This window comes from Xenopus laevis, chromosome 2S (genome assembly GCF_017654675.1).
Source record: "Xenopus laevis strain J_2021 chromosome 2S, Xenopus_laevis_v10.1, whole genome shotgun sequence".
In the NCBI taxonomy this organism is placed as follows: Eukaryota; Metazoa; Chordata; class Amphibia; order Anura; family Pipidae; genus Xenopus; species Xenopus laevis.
In genome coordinates, this window is record NC_054374.1 from 103,323,128 (window position 1) to 103,344,179 (window position 21,052).

The following is a 21,052-nucleotide window of genomic DNA, read 5'->3' on the forward strand; positions in this document are numbered from 1 at the left end:
AGATCCCTGTTTCTTTAAATATACTGTATGCACTTGTAGATATTATAAATTAATATACCATACAATAGGTTATGCACTCTCAAAAGAATTTTACAAATATAGACCCAGGTGGTATCAAAAAAAATCCACTTGACAAAGGCATTTGTGCCAAAATGTTGGGGCTATTCTCATTTGTGACAAATATATCCGCTCCTTGTTGCTTCTTTTTTCTGCTTTGTACAAACGTTTGGGTGGTATGTATACTATTACTTTGTATAAGATTGCTGTATAAACTTAACTTTTGTTAACACAATTGTATTTTGCCAAATTGTTTTTGACAGTAAAAGATTTTTTTTGATTCCACCTGAGTCTATATTTGTAAAATTCTTTTGAGAGTGCATAACCTATTGTATGGTACATTCTGCACTTTTGGTGAAACAATAAACTCAGTGATGTGCTTTGTTGGAGCGTGAAGATACAGTATATTATGGGACACCTGAGGGAAGCTTTGTGTTTAGCAATGTTTCTTCAATAATTAATATGTGTTTGGTCCATATTCTATCAAAATAACATATTGGGATGGATTAATTGTAACGTAATCAGTACAAAGACAAAAAAAATTACTATTTTTTTGTTTTTTTATACATTCTCAAGAGAAATAGATATGTACCACAGTGTCCTTGTACCTTCCAGAACACAGGAGCTGTTAAAATGACTTAAGGTGAGTGTGTGAGACATCTGTTGTGTGAAGCTGTTTAATGGATTGTGAGTCTTTGTGCAAGTTTTTTGTGAAACTGTGCCCCACTAATTCCGCTCTCCAGTACAAATAAATAGCATGAGAATTTCACATACTGCAGTATAAGCTATGGCATTTAATACACTATTGAAAATGCATTTAAATTAATATTAGTTATTAATAATTATCAAATTAATATTTAGTATACCCATTCAATAAAGTGCCACTGTACAGCCCAATAACAAAGCCAAATAAGAATAAAATGAAGACATGGGGGGGGGGGGGTGGTCAGAGAAAGTTCAAGTGGGAATTAAGGGTCAGAGAGAGAACTAAAAGATAAGAAAGTCTGTAAAGAAGGACGTATAAGATAAAAAAAAGTTCCTAATGAGGATGGAGTAAGATAGAATGGAGGGCATTCAGTTACCTGTAGAATCCAATGCAGAAGCAGGGCTAGGGGCAGTCTGCATCCTGGCAGATGTGAAATCAGCCTGACAGCAAATTGTCCCTCACCCTAACAAGTGACCCCCAACACAGCTACCCTCCAAGCTATGAAAAGCAGCCTGCTCTTCTCTCTGCCCTGAAGATCATACAATTCAGCGCATGTGTTCAGTGTCTTTTTCCATGAGCCCTGCTGTGGATGTATCGGTGCAGGGAAATAAGAGAATGCGACCAAGTCCACTGCCTGCTCCTCCTCTTGTATCACTGGGCATCACTGGGTCTCTTTTCATCAGCTCAATTTACCCACTGACTCTTATCTCCCTGGGTGTGTCAGTGTGTAACTGTGTGTGTGTGCGTGTAATTTTGTATCTTAACTATGCATGTGTTTAGAGCCCTTCAGGTGAATGTATACTATTCCCATTCATGAACTGTGTTTTGTAACTAGATGCAGTACCTTTACATGGCTACAGCATATAGTTATAGGGTACCAGTTATCTGCCATGACTGGGTGACTGCACAGAATACTGCACTGCCACTTGTTCCAACAGCAAAAATTATTCAGCGGTATGTTATCAGATCAAAAAGTGGGAAATGCTTCCTTCATTAAAATCAGACATTTTCAGGGGTTTAAAGTTATTTGTAAATGTAATTTCAATTGAAAGCAGCATTTGTTTATCTTTTTCTGCATGGATGGTTCTAACTCTTGAAACAATGTAGCAGGAGCCAGATCTCCTCCAATCAAGGGGCAAATTTACTTACCTCTGAAATTGCGCCAGCGACGGCTTCGCTGACATTGCAACACTTCGGCAAGCGTAGATTCGCCAGGACAACGCTAATTCATGAAAATCCGAAGTTGCGTCCAGGGTTCCGAATGATTGCGAAGTTGCGATAGCAATAATACAATAAGCAGTTTGAAGTTACGCTAGCGATGCCTAATTAGCATACGGTGTGAAGTTAAAGTACAATGGATGTATATGTTACAGTAACTACATTACACAAGGCCAGGGAACCTTAATTAAATAAAATAGAGGTGTTATATTGCCCTACATATGTGCCCACTGTATAGTTTATGTGCCATATGTAAGGAATTTTAGGGGGCACGGAGGGAACCCAAAAAAAATGTACGATCTTTTTCAGCCTGTCACCCTGTAAAAAGGAAAAAGACGCCAGCGTTTTTTCTCCTCATTTGAGGCTCACTGCATTAGGCTCTTCTCTCCCATTTCACTCTGCATTTCTGTCCTATATCGACCTCCAGGACCAACTGCACAATTTTTGGACAACTTTGCTGCCTGGCTTCCTTACTTTCTTTCATCTAACATCCCATCCATCATATTAGGTGACTTAAATATACCCGCTAACAACATTAACAATCGTTCCGTCACAAAACTTCTTTCACTAACATCCTCCCTAGGCTTATCTCTGTGCTCAGACTCCCCCTCTCACTCTAATGGTAATGTTCTGGATCCAGACTCTGTTCAACCACCAATTTTACGAACTCACCATTTCCCCTCTCTGACTAACAGACTAACCTCATTCCTCTCTGACAATAACCTGCTGAACCCCCTACAATCTGGTTTTAAGCAACAACACTCCACTGAAACTGCCCTAACCTGACTAACTAATGACCTTTTAACAGTTAAAGCCAACAATCACTTCTCACTACTAATACTGCTTGATCTCTCTGTTGCTTTGATACTGTGGACCATCCTCTTCTTCTCCAGTCCGTCCATTCACTTGGCCTTCGTGACATGGCCCTGTCCTGGTTCTCTTCTTACCTCACTAATCGTTACTTCATTGTCTCCTACAATGGAGTAGTATCTTCTCCCCTTCCTCTTTCTGTTGGGGTTCCTCAAGGCTCTATCCTGGACACCCTTATTATTTTCCCTCTATACTTCCTCCCTCGGCAAACTAATCAACTCGTATGGTTTCCACTACCACCTCTATGCTGATGACACTCAGATCTCAACCCAGAACTCCTAACTCGAGTCTCCTCCTGCCTGTCAGTTATCTCTACTTGGACGTAACAACGCTACCTTAAGGGGCATGTAAAGTCTAAAATAGAATAAGGCTAGAAATGCTGTATTTTGTATACTAAATATAATCATGAACTTACTGCACCGCAAGCCTAATCAAACAAATAATTTATACTTGGCTACAGTGGGTCACCATCTTGTAACTTTGTTAAACATCTTTGCAAGACTAAGACTGTGCACATGCTCAGTGTGGTCTGGGCTGCTTAGGGATCATCATCAACAAAGCTGCTTGAGTTCTGCATGGCTGGAAAGTAAGGAGGGGGCTCCCCCTGCTGTTCATAAGTATGAATTTTTCCCTGTTCAGCAGTTAGGGACCGTCTGACAATTCCTATCCACAGCAGTAAATGAAGGGAGAATTTCACTGCATACAGTCAGGTTTCTTATAAAAACAGTACACATTTTTTAATTAAAGTGTATTAAAGTATATTATATACTTTCTATCATTAAAGAAAGTAAAAATGGGATTTTATTTTTTTGAATTTACATGCCCTTTAAATTACACCTCTGTAAAACTGAAATGGTTCTCTTCCCTCCAACTAACACCATTAACATCCCGGAAGTATCCATCATAGCTAACAATTCCACTATCACCCCCTCTCCCCAGGCCCGGTGCCTTGGGGTTCTCCTAGATTCTGCCCTGTCCTTCACTCCAAATATCCAGTCACTTCTTAAATCATGTCACTTCCACTAAGGAACATATCCAAAATATGATCATTTATCACCCAAGATGCTTCCAAAATTATTATTCACTCTTTCGTCATATCACGTCTAGACTACTCCAGTCACCTCTCCAGTCCATAATGAACACTGCTGCCAGGCTCATAAACCTCAGTAACTGCTCCTCCTCTGCCACGCCACTCTGTCAATCCCTGCACTGGCTTCCACTACCTTTCAGAATAAAATTCAAATGAATGACCATCACATTCAAAGCACTTCATAACTCTGCCCCACCCTACATCTCTGATCTCATCTCTATATACTCACCCAACTGCTTGCTATGCTCCTCTACTGACCTGCTACTCAACTCTTCTCTCATCACCTCCTCACATTCAAGACTTTGCAAGGGCTGCAAGCTCCTTTGCACAGGGCCTTCCTCACCTTTTGTAACAGTATTGGCTGTGATGTATGTAACTCTATATGTTCTATGATTTAGTTGTATAAACACATTTACTTTACAGCACTGCAAAATATGCCGGCACTATATACATAAATGTTAATAACAATAAATAATAATAAGACTGTTGATACAATGTAAGAAAAACAGCTGACTAACAGACCAGTCTTTGCTGAGGAAAACTTTAGCACCATTGTTTAAAAAGTAACAATCAGGAGTTAAGCAAATGCTACCACATTATATTTCCTATCTGCTCTAGAGTATCCAATGAGGAGCAGTGTGAGATGTTTACATTTTTTTCTTATACCTGATTCAGAGTAGCACTGGAGCACTGGGTAACCCAAGCAGAGATTGACATGAAAGTTTCTATATAAGGGAATTCCTTGGAGGCATCCTGACAGGGCCAGAACTAGGGGCAGGCAGAAGAAGCACATGCCTAGGGAGTAAAACTGAGGGGACATTAGGAACACTCCTCTTCTGTCTGCCTACCATAGTTTGGACAAAACTGTGTATCGCTGTTCAGCGCTGGCCAGTCCACATCAAGACTCGCCACACTTGTTCTTTGAAAAAGCGGCTTTATTCGAATTGCAATGAGTGATAACAGGCAGTGGGTAAGTGGTGCGAACTAACGCGTTTCGTGCCCTCTCTATTGGCACTTCATCAGAGTCAGAACTCTGATGAAGTGCCAATAGAGAGGGCACGAAACGCGTTAGTTCGCACCACTTACCCACTGCCTGTTATCACTCATTGCAATTCGAATAAAGCCGCTTTTTCAAAGAACAAGTGTGGCGAGTCTTGATGTGGACTGGCCAGCGCTGAACAGCGATACACAGTTTTGTCCTGCAGATGCCGGCTTGGAGTTGCCGGAGTATCGCGAGAGCTGCGGCCGAGACGCCACAAGGAAGGGTGAGCTCCGCTTTAATCTTTCACCACCCGTGTTTCTGTTTACCATAGTTTGGGCCTGCCTTTAACTCCTTCAATGCAAGGAGTTGGGGGAATGATTTGTTGTGAGTTGCTGAGTAGGGTTGGGGAGGGGGTGGAAGCCATGGTTGGTTAGGTGATGAGTGGGATGTGGGGAGTGCCTTGGGTGTTCTTATCTACCAGCCCAGCACTGCATCCTTGAAAATAAACACCATGCAGCATGAAAGCTTGAAGCCCAACTAATGAAAGAATAAAGGCAGACTGAGTCGGCAGCTTATTGGCCAGTGTGTGGTGCCATCTTTCTACGAAAGTCGGCATGAAAAGTTTGATCTTGTTTGTGTTATAGTCCTTCAATGGACCAATGTTATATCTTGCTTGTTTTTGTAAAACCCAATAAAACTTTTAAAACTGAAAAGCTTGATGGCCACCTTATAGAGATACTGACACCATAAAATAATAATGTTTTATCTATATCATAATATTATCTTTGAATGCTATTTATAATTTTGCCATAAAAGTATTTGCCTGATGCTTTTCCACTTTCGGAACCCTGTGTTTCTCTTTGTGGGGGCTGCCATATTTGTGCAGAAGTAGTCCGTTAGCATTAGAAACTCTAACTAACAGGTTAAGAAGGGACAGTCAGGTTGGCAAAACAGTCAGGTTTTAGGAACTTCAAGTAACAATTACTTACAAAAGTAGAACTATCAACAACAAACGGTCAACATGACATATAGGTAACTTTTAAGATTAATAGTTTAATAGTTTAAAAAAGATTAATCTAAAATAGATTAATAGTTTAAAAAAGAAAGTGTCAGTATCACTTTAAGTTCCCACTAGATTACAGTGGAGTAACTAGAGGACCAGTGCTGTCTCGCTTTACTTGCATTCAGGCTGTCCTGAACCTGAACGAGTGGAACAAGCTGTGACCTCTTCTCTGTATTACAGATATATTTAACTGGGCTGTTTGCTGGTCAGAGCCAAAGTGGAACTCATTAAGAGAAATATGTATGCTGGTAGCACATTCTGAAGAGAACTCTCCAAAACCTGTGCTATAGTATTTAAAGGCTGTGGGAGCATTAAAGCCTCATCCATATTGCATCAATGCAAAAAAAAGGCTTTTTTCTCTGTTATAAATGATACAATAATTGCTAATATTGGATGCTGCTGAGAGATAGATCAACTAATGTAGAAAATTGCAACAGTTAAAAATCTTTACTTGGATTACTGAGCTGCCAGACTGGAAGAGAGAGGAACATTGAACTCTAAGGGGCACATTTACAAAGCTCGAGTGAAGGATTCGAATTAAAAAAACTTCGAATTTCGAAGTGTTTTTTGGGCTACTTCGACCATCGAATGGGCGACTTCGACCTTCGACTACGACTTCGACTACGAATCGAACGATTCGAACTAAAAATCGTTCGACTATTCGACCATTCGATAGTCGAAGTACTGTCTCTTTAAGAAAAACTTCGACCCCCTAGTTCGGCAGCTAAAAGCTACCGAACTCAATGTTAGCCTATGGGGAAGGTCCCCATAGGCTTGCCTGAGTTTTTTTTGATCGAAGGATATTCCTTCGATCGTTGGATTAAAATCCTTCGAATTGTTCGATTCGAATGATTTAATCGTTCGATCGAACGAATAATCCTTCGATCGTTCGATCGTAGGATTTGCGCTAAAACGTTCGACTTCAATATTCGAAGTCGAACGATTTTAGTTCCTAGTCGAATATCGAGGGTTAATTAACCCTCGATATTCGACTCTTGATGAATCGGCCCCTAAATGTGAATACTTTTTTTAAAATGGTCAACAATTAAAATACATAAATCAATTTAAAATAGTCTTTATTTTCTGGTGTACCTGGTGTAGCCTGTGGAGTCAGGGTGCCAGACACTAAGGTCTACCCCATCTGAGGAGTACCTTCACTACTGTTGAAACCACCAGCACCTAATGCACACCTTCTTTTCCTGAATACAGAAAACTGATCCATCCATAGTTCTTGGGTAGGCACTAAACCTTTCTCAGTTGACAAGCGGCCACTAACAGGGAGCCTATGTAGGATGTCAGCTGTGCGTTCCAGAGGCTGCATTTCCCTACAGCCCACATTCTGACATCTGGGGGAAAAGTCACCAGCGTAGCCCACTGCACACAGAGTAGGAGGGAGTAGTAAGGAGTAAAAGATCAATTACTGTTGCAAGCAACATTGAATGTATATATTTACTGAGGAGAAACTGAACCTAGTTTGAAGCCATGTAAACATTAACAATAAAACTGATATGCCAAACAAGAATGCACTTTGACAAGATAGTGAGTCTTCAGATATCACCTCTCCATATCTCATGACATATTACCGACACACAGTAATAAAGTGCAGGGGTGTAATTACAGAGGAAGCAGATCTGCAGCTGCAGGGGGCCCCATGAGGTCCTAAATTATGAGCAATTTCAACATATATTGGTAAAAAAAAAAATTAATTTGCTGTTTGGCCCAGTAACATCTAGTTACAACACTGCTAAAGTGGAAAGTGCTGCTGGAAAGACCCATCAATATCAAATTTCAAATTTTCAATGCAATCAATAAAATATAAAATCAATCTACAATTTACTCGAGAAAGGAATATAAAGTTAGCCCTTTATATACTATACTATACTGTTTTCTCTTTCTCTTGTGGGTGTGGCCCCATCTATTAATAATGTGGCCCTTACTTAAGTTTCGCAGAAACATACATTAAGGGGCCAATTTACTAGCAATCAAATATTATTTTTTTTCCACAATTCTTGAAAATTTGTGGTTTTCCTATATATAAACCATTTATAAACCACGAAAACCTATAATACAAAATTTTGCCAGGTAAAAGTTGTCGAGGTCCTATAGAAGTCAACGGGAGCTGCGCTGATCTTACTGTACCACTATTAATCAATTTAGATTTTTTTTTCACTGGGAATTATCCAAAAAACTAAAATTTTTAGAGGTATTTGTATTTTTTAGCACATTGTTCTTTTTTCGGTTCATGTTTTTTTAAATCTTTTAATAAATTTCATGACATTCATGTGGCTGAAATTTTTCAATAATATTAATCCCCGATCTTCTCACAAATATTAGTGTATGGTGACCTCTAGTGGCACATAGAGCAAATCATTGATTTCTGACAAGGTTCCACCTAAAGGGTGAATATTTATAAACTTTTAATGTATATTTCAGTTCCTTTTTGCAGTTTTACTGAGAACAATATACAATCACTGTTTCAGAAAAATCATTTGACTATTTTAAAACTCTGTTTTAACTTCACCTTTAAATTATCTTTTAGTATGTTGTACAGAGGGATATTCTGAGACAATTTGGTTTTCATTTTTTATTATCTGTGTATTTTTAGCTATTTAGCCATTTATTTAGCAGCTCTACAGTTTGCAATCAAAGTAATCTGGTTGCTAGAGTCCAAATTCCCCTAATAACCATGCACTGAATTGAATAAGAGACTGGAATATGAATAGGAGAGGCCTAAATAGAAAGATGAGTACGGTAGTAAAAATTAGCAATAACAATACCTTATTTGTTTTTTAAGGTGGGATCAGTGCCCCCCCCCCATTTGAAAGCTGAAAAGAGTAAGAAGAAGAAGACAAATAATTTAAAAAACTATAAAAAATAAACAATGAAGACCAATGGAAAAGTTGCTTAGAATTAGCCAGTCTACAGCATACTAAAAGTTAACTTAAAGGTGAACCAACCCTTTAATTCTTTTTACAAATTACTTTAAACCATTGAAAAACTTTAATGAATTTATTTCATAAAGTTGCTTAGAATGACATTTTCCCCCATGCCATACCCTGTTCTACCTAAAAATGTCAGATAATGTCAGATAAGTTTTCCTAGTCAGCCGATTGATTGAATTTCCCCCATTCTTTACCTTCTTTTAAATGTATGTAGTACAAATAAATTACACCAATGCTGGAATAATCTTGAAAGTAAAATTTTGAAATCAATATTTCACTGTATTTTTGCCCCAGTACAGCTGACTCTACAGGTTATAACAATAATTGTACAACCCATATAATGCACTGAATATACCAGTAGAAGTCTATGAGACCTAGGTATTAGTAAGGAAAAAGGGAAAAAGGATTTCCACAGTTAATTTATGTATAGCACTACAGCTCCCGGGAATACCATGCTGTTATCTGCTATCAAACTGAGATAGATAACTATACATATATAGGTGCATTAGCTGACTTTACCAGGCCCCCAGTATGCAACTTGCAAACCCTCGCTTTCACACCCCCCAAACATATATTACATACGTTGGGAGGCCCAGTTTCCCTTGCTCCCCCTGCAGTCATCAGGTCTGCTAAAATATAGTTACACCACTGACTACATGACAACTGCACTTCCTAGAAAACAGTTTATTAGTATATGCATGAAGTTGCAACCTTAAAAACAGGTTTAAAAAAATATACTATGTTAATTGCTCATACTTCATATGAATTTCAAACACATGGGTGGGCTGGTCTCTTACTAGTCTTCACATTTGTGGTGGATACTGGGAATAGCAAAGGAGACAGTAGGGAGATCACATCTAAATGCACAAGTCTTGTTACAATTGTTTACATTCCCTAAATGGTAGTTCTGATCACAATATGCACTGAATGCACTCAAGTTTGTACATGGGGACTGCCAAGTAAGGAGTGATTTGCATTTATATACATGTTTATTAAGTACACCAATCTGTACAGGAAAATATTAATACCCGTCCAGCAGGTGTAGTGAGTGAATCAACATTTTCCAGATTCCCTCCTGATTGGCACTGATAGAATAGAGATTAATTTACTTTTATGGCAATGGCACATTTAAGGGTTTATTTATTAAAGTCCAAATGCCAAAAACTGCCAATGCCATAAAATCCAAATTTTTAGTGACATAAAAAACTAAACTTTTTCAAGATTTATTATACCCCTAGGATGGAAAAAGGCAGAATCTAAAAATCCGGCATCTCAGACCTCCAGAGGTTGTAAATAATTCAATGGGAGAGGTCATTGTCCTATTTGGAAGTTTCTATGGTCTGTTCTGGAATTAGCCCAAAAATCTCACTATTTCGGACTTTTCAGGAAAAAATTCGAAAATACTTCGAAATGTACTATTTGGGAAAAAAATCATACCAATCAGGTTTTTGCTTGATTTTATCGAGTTTGTCCCTGATCCGATTAAATCAGGACTTTTTTTTAATAATAAATAAGGTCACGTCGTGGATTCTAGTTTGGTCGGACGTTTTTAATTAAAAAATCAGACTTTGATAAATAACCTACTTATTGTTATTATTATTATTATTATTATTATTATTATTATTAACACATATTTATAAAGCACCAACATACTTTGCAGTGCTGTATGACAAATAAGGTGCATGCATTCCACATACAGAATTACATACAAAGATACCAAAAGACTGTAAGCTCTACAGGCAGGAGAACTTCTTTCCTACTGTCTCTCTTACCTCATGGCACTTAAGCTATGTGTACATATTTATTGTATTTATGTTACTTGTGTGTACATATTTATTGTACTTTTATATATTGTAAGATTGTACAGTGATGTGTATCCTCAAAGCACTTAAAATATATATAAATAAATATATATATATATATATATATATATATATATATATATATATATATATATATATAAATAAAGTTATACATAAATACATACATACATAACCAATACAAGAGGTAAAGAGAGCCTTGCCCAAAAGAGCTTGCAATCTTAAAGAAATATAGCAATGCAGCATGTATCAATTCTTATATGCTGCTCATCTGATGAAAAGCAGAGTGCTGCTTCCCCTCAAGACAATAACCTGACATGAGAGCACTTAAGATTGTCAAAGTTTAAAGGAGAAGTAAAGGTTTATGCAATGAATGAAGGCTTCATAGACTATGTAGTGTGTGGTTTCTACAGTTTCTAAAGTTTCAACAAATGTTCATTTAACCTCTACATCAGCCAAGCCTCAAGGAGAATAGGATGCTTTCCGCCCTGATGAAGAAGAGGAGCTAGAGTCGCAGATGTCAGAATAGAATCAGGTTTCTAAAAATCTAGATTTGCAAGAGTCATTCATTTTTATAAAGGCAAAAATTGTATTACCAGTACACGAGTTCCTGCAAATGGATTTTAAAGATAAGTTCTCTCAAGAGAAAAAAAGATTTATAACTTAAAGATGTAAAAAGATCCATTCTTGAAAGTAAATTCTTTCTGGGAGGTAGATTCAACAATTAATAGAATGCCTAGGAAAAAGTCTTTACTAGAAGATGATGGTGTGTCTCTGCTAGACAGAAAGACAACATTTTTTGTAAACTGAACTAAAAAGTTGTGAAAAGATCTTGTCTGGCTAGTGGAACCATACAATAGTTGTCGAGTCAGTCTGATATCATAACAACTACAAATCAATGTGGGGTGAGTGCCTTTCTTTCACAGAGAGGATGTAACGATATTAAATTATCCTGGTGGTCCAGTGGCTGTCCCTGGTGGTCTAGTGGGTGGCGGGATCCCCCGCCGCATCTCCGGCGGGGACTCCCTCTGCGTGCTTCATACTCCCTTCAGTGCCAGTTCTGCTAGGGTGCTCGCGGCCATGCGCTTCTGGGTTTATGCGCCGGCATGACACTGGTCTTCCTGGTTATTCTGACCTCTTCAAGCTGATCCTTGCCTGTCTGCCTATTCTCTGCTCTCTAATCCTGATTCCGGCCTGTCTGACTATTCTATGTTCTCCAATCCTGATTCTGGCCTGTCTGACTAATTCTACTCTGCTTGTGCTGGCCCGGCCTGCCTGTTCCACGCTGAGTTCTGCCTTCCAAGTTGTGTTTTTCCATCCAGTATCCTTGGTGAGACAATTGCGCCCCTTTGCTCATGTGCTTTGTAGCTTTGCTCCTCTCTTAGTAAGACCTGGCGGCATCCAATTAGCCGAGGGCTCCTCCTGAGGTGAAAGGTGGCTGTTAAAGGCAGAAGCAAGAGCCGAGACCAGGGAGCTTAGCACTGGTTCTGGATTTAGGGTGCCATCGTGACAGAGGAAGATACATCACAGATAAATCAGTCTTCAGGGATATTCAATACAAACATTTGCAAGTCTCAATTATGATATCAGTCTGAAAAGGGGAGGTCAGGGAAGCTACTTTTTGTTTAACACAAGTATAAGGAGAAAAGGGAAAATATAGACCCATGAAGCCGCACCTAATATATGAGTGTTTGGAATTAATAGGTGGGTAGGTGCAGCTTCATGGGTCTATCTTTTCCCTTTTCCCCTTATACATAATTAATACATTGGACCCTGCACACCATCTTTTGTTTCTCGACTTGATGGATGGTGCTCACTAACTTATTTTCATCTTGTTTAACACAATGCAGAATTCTAATACTGAAAATGCACTCAGATCAGGTAAGCTCTGCAGACAGAGAAAAGGAGAAACACTCTATACATTTCATAACATCTGGGTTTTAACATTTTAAGGTAAATGTGCGTCAGTGACAATAGCTTGCTCCTTGGATATGACAATCACAACCTCTCACAGTATATCCATAAAATGAAGAGAACAACAAGACTTGGAAACTGAGCAGGTCTTAAAAATATCTTAAAATATTTTGGGTAAAATATATTCAATCTTTTACTAATAAAGGGATTATCAATGTATTTAAAAACATTTCTGGATCAAAGATACTTAAAGAGACAGTTCACCTTTACACCAACCTTTAGAATGATGCAATTTGCAAGCATTTAGCTTTTCGTTCAACAGCTCTCCTGTTTCTAGGGCCCAAATTCCCTAGCAACCAGGCAGAGGTTTTAACGAGAAATATCTTGACTGGATGAGAAATTAAATAATATATTCAAAATGTCCTTGAAGTTTTACAAAAAGCTATTGACAGAATTCTTGCTTTTATTACTTTCAAATCCAGATATTGACCTTGCCAGCAGGTGTTCAAATGTTGATGTCACACCAGACCTCCAAGTAAACTAACTGTTCTTTCTTGGAAACGTTCTCTAGCTTTGGATGCTTTACTAAGAGGGCCTTTGGAATCTAATGAGCTGATGTTATTGTTTAAACACCATTCCTTCTAGCATTTATATCTACTGTGTCTGAGTGAGTAAAATGCATTCACTTGGAGTTCACTGGGTCAAGCAATCTTCTACCTGGAAAAAGTAATGTAACAAATACATCTTACCTAAAGTAGTGTCATCTCATATCAGTGAGAGCTTTAATTTGTTCAGTTTCTTCCTCTGAAGGTTTGGGATAAACAAAAAGAGTAAGTGTTGACTGGAAATCATCAGGTATCTGACAGATACAGATTATTTGGAACAAAAAGAGCCTCTTCATTTTTCCATTTGAAACAAGATGGGTGCCCCTTCATCAAAGCTGACTGTAGTAAGATGGATTAGTCAATGCATCATATGGAGTAAACACAACACCTATTTTACTAACACTATTTATTAGTATCGCTAGAGGATTTTTTAAGTGTGCGTATCAGACCATCATGCAGATGAAAAAACACAGGAGCTGCACACTCCAATAGGGGGCTTAACAAATTTACTAGCCACAAATAGTGACAGGAAAACCCATGTCTTGCATCCTCTGCACTAGCGCTAGCTGCTGGCATACTTAAGGGGTCATTTATCAAAGTCCGAATTTATCTCAATATTTTCTGCTACAAACTTCAAACAAATCTGCTCGTGTTTTTTACGCTTATTTATTATTATATTTTCCTGAAAATTTGCTTTTTTCATGAAATTTTCATGATTTTCACATTTTTTCCGTAATTTTCACCCGAAAACTCAGAAAACTTCGGGGTATTGCCAGAAACCCAGTGCACATCAAAAAATCACTTATATGCAACCTCGACAGGTCTGAGATGCCAGATTTTCAGATTCTGACTTTTTCATCCTCTGGGTTTAATAAATTCCGCAAAATTCGTGATTTTTTAAAAAGTCAGATTTTATAAAAAAAAAATCACAAATTTTTCGTGATTTTTGCATTTGGAAGTTTAGTAAATAACCCCCTTAATCTTCCCGAGTACACCTGGCCATTATCTCCTGTATTACCATTTTACATGCCGCACAACGTTGAAACCTATATCACTTACATAAACATATGAATTGTGTAGATTCTATGGATCTATGTTTCTCCTCTGATGAAGCGCCCAATAGCGCGAAACGCGTCAGGAGGGTGTGGTTAACAACAGGTAGGCAGACTGGGGGGGAGACACTGCTTCGTGGTGTGTGTGATTTGAACATTGATATGTCATTTTTTGTGGTATATATGCACCAATAAATGTTTTTAAGCGAGAAACTGTGCATGTCTTTGATATTTACTGGGATCTATGTTTCTGCAGAATCTTTGCTACCTGGCAAGACTTCATGACAAGACAGAGGTTCCTGACGCTACAAAACTGGTGTCATTGCAATGACATATGCTGGTATGAAAATGCACTAAGCAGCAGTTTAAAATGTTTGTTTTATTCGAGCATTGTTTGGCCTCTCTTTCTTGTGTATTAATGCAGGGTCTTTAGAAGGCCACACTACCATGTGGAATGACTAGGAAATAGAACATTTACATTATAATAACTGGACTTTTCCTTTGTTCATTTCTCATGTTACTTTTGGTATCCTATCTTCAGTCAGCAATCTATTCATGCACAGGCCAAATTTTCAACATCGACAGATATGTCGCATAATCATATACATGTAGATGTATTTTGTTATATATTGTAGGTCTGCATTGACTGTTATTCTGAATCATTTTCTAAAACAACAAACAATTTTGTCTGTCAATGGAATAAGTCAGTATTTTTTACAATATGTGATTTTAAGCACTTGTGTACATAGAGGAGATATATAGAGGAATAAATAATATGTGCACACTTTTTTATTAACATTCTTAAAGTTTTATTTTCTTTTGTGTTTTTTAAATAGATTTACTTCCTCCTGTTCTTATAAATGAAAGAAAGTTACATTTATTAGACCATACCCTTTTTAAAAACACACTGTAAGAGTAGCCAGTACTATAGATCCGCTTTTCTAGCAGCACATCAGGTGTATCAAATCTCTACCCCACCCAGTCTTAGATATTAACCCTAACAGCCCTTACTATATATCCTTATTAATATCCTTATTATTGGTGCTTAGTGATGTCATCCATTATAATTGTTTCATAGTGATATGACTTTTGTCACAGGATGCACTGAAACTTGTGTATTTTAAAATATTGTACCCCTATTTATAAAATATGACCTGTATAAAAGAACTCGGTCTTTGGCCTTGTGCCTTTATATAGTCATGGAACTCCTTGTGACTGGGGAGGGGGCACAACACCTATTCTCTGCCACAATGGTCTGCCACAATGGACGGTTTAATAAAATATCATAGCTCCAATCATGTTAATCCAATCAACCAGTGGCGGGCCAAGCCAGCAGGGCGCCCTAGGCAACCCTGCCGGCAATGTCACCTCCCCCCTAGTGCATGCATATAAACGTGAGCACACATGCTTTGGAGAGCCTTCCCACTAGTGTGTGCATGCACAGGAGAGCCTCCCCACTAGTGCATGCACAAGAATGTGAGTGTGCATGCACAGGAGATAGCATTCACTTTCAGGTGACGACAGCAATGCCGTAATAACTGCCGAGCTGGGGGAAACAACAGCCCAAACTAGGGGAATGCAGTAGAAGAGGTATGTACCTGGCGTTAGGGATGTAGCGAACTGTTCTGCGGCGAACTTGTTCGCGCGAACATCGGCTGTTCGCGTCCGCCGCAAGTTCGCGAACGTCGCGCGACGTTCGCCAATAGGCGTTCGCGTCAAAATCGTTCGACCATTCGACCATTCGGTCGCTAAAATCGAACGATTTTCGTTCGATTCGAACGAAAATCGTTTGATCGAACGATTAAAAATCCTTCGATCGTGCGAATCGAACGATTTTCGGATGTTCGAAGTTCGCGAACTGTTCGCATTTTTTGCCGGTGTTCGCGAACGGCGTTCGCGAACACATACTCGGCGGTTCGCTACATCCCTACCTGGCGTCCCTTTACTTTTGCGCCCTAGGCATGTACCTCTTCTACCTACCCCTAGTTCCGGCCCTGCAATCAACACATTACCTTCATGAGGTCTCTAACTCAATGCTGGTTTTACTAAACAGATATGCTGCTTGGAGTAAGATTCCATTGTAAATAACCACAAATATTTTTGTACCGGTCATTCTGAATTGAGAAACCCAATTCTAGTCATAAAACATCTTCAAGGAAAAAGAAAATACAGCAGTCCAGTTGATTTGACTTATTACCATAGATATATTTGCACCTCTATACCTAACACTGATTTGATTGGTACGTCTGCATTGATGCATATGTTGCCAGATGTAAAGATATGGGGTGTTTTGATGCAAGGGAATTAGCTGAAAATATTATACTTTCTTTGAGCAGCTAGAAATTCTCCTGGAGGGGATGAGGCCTCCCTCTTTAAGTTGCAAAAGTTAAATCATGCACAAACTGACTCTGATCACAAAACACAACTAGCCAGCATTACTGCATGAGATGCAAGATGTGACAAATTTTGTGGCACAAGCTAGATTATGTTGGATTGTTCAATAACAATAGAAATCTAGCATGGGTAAAAAAGGCAGTTTTTGCACATAAACTAATTTAGTAAATTAGCTGTATTACATTTAATGCAACAGTTACATTATAATCACAGTTTGTAGCACAAAAAGTTATTGTTCTGGAGGACATTCCTTTTTCGTAAGCCAATTCAGATGAGCATCGGTCTTATAAAGCAGATCAGCTTTGGGGTACAAGTTACTTAATATAATATCTTTCAGTAAATTGAGGAGATAGTGAAGAAGAGGGGAACAGATATCACTGAAGCAAGTTTACCAGAGAGGACAAGCAATAACATGGTGTTTTGTTCAGAGAGTAGCTGTTTTGCCTGTTATGTGACCAAATTCCAGTGTAATTGCACTGGAGCAAACAGGTACAGGTATGGGAACTGTTATCCAGAATGCCCAGGACCTGGGGTTTTCCAGATAATGGACCTTTCCCTTATTTGAATCTTCATACCTTAATGACTACTAGAAAATCATATATAAACATTATGTAACGCTTTCTTGGCCTATTCTGCCAATTAGAAGTTAAGGGTGACCAGCTAGGTAGTGAGCATGGGTTACATTGCGAATCCTCACCCAGGGCAGAGTCTTCGCCAAATGGAAGCTTCCCCTTTAAACTGTAGTTGAACTACAACTCACAGGCATTTAAGTGCAAATAGAATAATGGACGCCAGGAGGTGCTTTAAAAAGGTAAACAGGAGCACAGATTTATTATGCCAGAGGCAAATGACCACAGGTTTACTTACAAATATACTGAGGACACAGCAGGTGGAATCACTTTGGACAGTACAAGGTTCACAGTCAAACAGGTGCGACTCCCAAAAGATATTGCAGATTGGTGTACATCAATTCCCAGTTCAACCGACGTTGCACAGTGAGGGGATCGGGATCTATCAGGTAGGGTACAGGTAGTCCTTTGCTCACCTAGATGCCTATCAACTGAGTTCCCTGCTCTAAAGGCAAACAGGCCTTGTGGGAAGCTACTCCCTACTACAATCCTCGTTGGAGCCACAGCTGCTCTTTATGCTACACCTCTCTGTCTTTCTCTCCTAGAGAGACTATAACAGTATCTTACTATTTTAGCTGGTCCTCGTTCACGGGGTTACCTGGTCCCCGACTTAGCACCAAAGATGTCAGGTCCCTCTGGGGTAAATGCTTACTGGGGCCTATGGTGATCCCAGGCTCAGTGGAGATTCACCTAGCAGCAGCACCAGGAGCCAAAGAGAAAGAGGACACTCCCTGCACAGCACTATATAGCAGTGTGGCAGGGGAGTGTCATTACACTCTTTGTCCAATAGGTGTGGGTGCTACACTTTACCAGTTACAAGAGCTTGACCCAATAACAAGGGAAAAGAGAACTACATACAAAAGGTAGGGGATTAACTCTATAGGGATAGGATATCCTATAGGTCCCTACATACACCCGGGGGAAAAATCCATTTCGTCCCGACAATGGTGAAATGATATAGACACAATAGTAACAAAGTGAATATATAAGTGCAAACCAACAATACCATTGAACATCACTCTTCTGATATCCTCTCCTGAGGAATACCTGGTAACAATGGGTACTGTGGAGAAAAGAACAGTAAAGAGCAAAAGTGCAATACTGTATTGGATAAGTTTCAGTGCAAATAACATCAGTTGCATAACTTTATTACATTCATGAGGTCCTTATAGGAACACTCAGGCACTTAACTTACGATACTTGAACCATCCATAGTGTATCAGGAGGTCCAGGCACAGGCTTGGCTGAAAAGAAAAATTAGCATAGATTTCTTTTCACACATGAACACTCATTTTCATTGCAGTTGAGTTACATGACCCCACCATAACCAAAAGCTTTATTCCATATCACACCCCCCCTACCCAAGTGTACAAAGTTACTGAGAGCCACTTGGGGAGTAGTAAGGCAAAGAATAAAGATGCTACTCAGCGAGTAGTTAGAGGTAGAAGAGTTTTGGTGGGGGCTCAGCAGTCTTTGTCTCATGAACCCAACTATTTACAAGTTCCAGACAATGTTCAGAAGTCCAGAAATGGAACAATGAGTGAACAAAACAATGAAAAAGGCCCAAAACTTGGGGCATCAATCTTGAAGAACATCAGGAAATGAAGAAGGCCCAAAACTTGGGGCAATCAAACGACGTCCTCAAGGGTAAACAAATCATCTCTAAGAGGAATTCTCTCTCATAGAGGCATACTGAAAAGTTACAACACACAGGGTCCAGCCGGAACCACTGTGGACAGCTCAAACATTCACCCCATACTTCTCCAGGGTGTGTTCGTAGGATAAATAGTAGGAAGGGTGAGGTTTTTCCACCTTCCCTCCATTAGGCAGAGTGGTCGACAAGCTGAAGAAGCGGTCCTCTTGAAACTTCCCACAACTTTTAACATGGTGCTTTAAGATGGTACGCCCATACCACCATTCGCTGAGGGTGTCACAGAGGAAGACCATGTCACGCTGCCGCTTCTGTGGATCGCTTTGAAACAATCCCTTGGGTCCCACATCTGTTTTCTTTAAAAGTTCTCCATAAAGCCATTCTTCCAAATTCTTCTCCACTTCGTCATAAACCCACTCAGGTGCATAGGGCATTGGATAACCCCAACGGTCACGAACACGGGCATTGATGATGCGTTGCACCCTAGACACTGTGCGTGCCTTCTTAGGGTCGGCCCTTCCCTGAGAGACCCAGAAACCTTGTGCCTCTGGAGAAAGCAAGGGTTTTGACAAGCAGGCAACAGGCTGCTGAGAATTTGAACACACTGATGGAACCACTGTGGATGAAGCCTCATCTTTAGGTGCAGTGGTTGGCTTTGGAGTAGCAGGCCTAGGCGTGGCAGGCTTGGGTGTGGCCGGCCTAGGAGTGATAGGCCTAGGTACAACATCAGGGTTCCTGCGCATAGTACTCCCCCTCCCTCTGGGTGGAACACGTGGATCCTCACTCTTTGTGGCTGCATCCCCACTAGCGCCTACTCCCTGTGACTGTGAAATAGACAAAGCTTTTATAGGAGTGGGCAGGCTTTGGATGTTGGGTGGCCGCACTGAGGAGAAGTGATGAGGATATGCGGGAACAGGTGCAGGAGCAGAGTCTCCTGACACTGAAGACAGTCCATCCGTGTCTGTGGCGATGGATTTTGTCTTTATGCCCTTTTTAGGATCAGCATAAAGTACATAGGGACCTAACCAACACTCGTGAAAACAATAGGGACATGATGAGTGAAAGTTGCAGGTCTCTGTGGATAGTTCACGGGTACAGTGCCCGCAGTAGGGAACAACTATCCTGTTAAAGTGGACATTAAGCTTCTCACCATATGTCCCGGCCCAAATATATCTAAGGCCAAAGTCTACATCTTCAATGTCCTCATCCGAGAACAGCGGAGCCCCAGTTAGGTTTTCTTCCGCATCCGCCCAACCTTCCCAAGAATGGTCAGCCATAATAATGGGGAAAAGGTTTTACCAGTATGAAGAATGTAGTGTCGTCCTCCACTATGCCCGCAGCCGCAGGGCAATTAGTAGTGAAGTCCGGAAGGTCTGCACGTGGATGGGCCACAGCCGTGGTCCGTGATTGCGCAGCACCTTAAACAGGAGCGATGGTAGAAATCCTCCGGTTTGCTGAAATGAGGAGCGGTAAGGTAGCTGGTACCGCTGAGACGTAGAGGAGTGGTAGGGCATAAGCCTGTAGCAGCCGCTAAGGTTTGATCCCAATGTAGAAGGGAGCTGTAGCACACGCGTCCGTCTTCTAGGAAACTCCTGTACAAAATGGCGGCGGGACGTGACGTCAGGGACCGCCTCAATCCCAAAAGCGCGCCAACAGTTAGTGCGCGGGAAAAAGATTGGCGCCAGCAAAATCTCGCGCTCGCGAGACTTGAGCTATGGCGCAGGCTCGTGTATCGGGAAATAGAACCTCCAAGCCCGAACCCACGGCCCTGAGATACTAGGGGAAAAATACCTAGCAAATTTAGTAGAAAACACGTGCAGGCAGCCTTTTGCCAATCAGGTCCGCCGCCTGTCACGAAAATTTAAAGCGACAGTGCACAAACACACTAAATCACAAAAATACAAAAATAGCCTGGATTTAGGGGCGTGGCCCCATGTTGGGCGCCAAAATGTAACGCTTTCTTGGCCTATTCTGCCAATTAGAAGTTAAGGGTGACCAGCTAGGTAGTGAGCATGGGTTACATTGCGAATCCTCACCCAGGGCAGAGCCTTCGCCAAAT

The 21,052-nt window shown here is 40.2% G+C and overlaps 1 protein-coding gene across 1 annotated transcript in view; it reads right to left on the bottom strand.

Annotated features, from left to right (window-relative positions):
- The window catches only part of tmem255b.S (transmembrane protein 255B S homeolog), a 35,983-nt gene extending 34,602 nt beyond the window's left edge, over nt 1-1,381 (bottom strand). Inside the window, exon 1 of the mRNA XM_041584214.1 lies at nt 1,140-1,381. Coding sequence (XP_041440148.1) covers nt 1,140-1,182 — 43 coding nt within the window. The 5' untranslated portion in view covers nt 1,183-1,381. The remainder of the gene's footprint in view (nt 1-1,139) is intronic.
- Nucleotides 1,382-21,052: the final 19,671 nt, after the last annotated feature.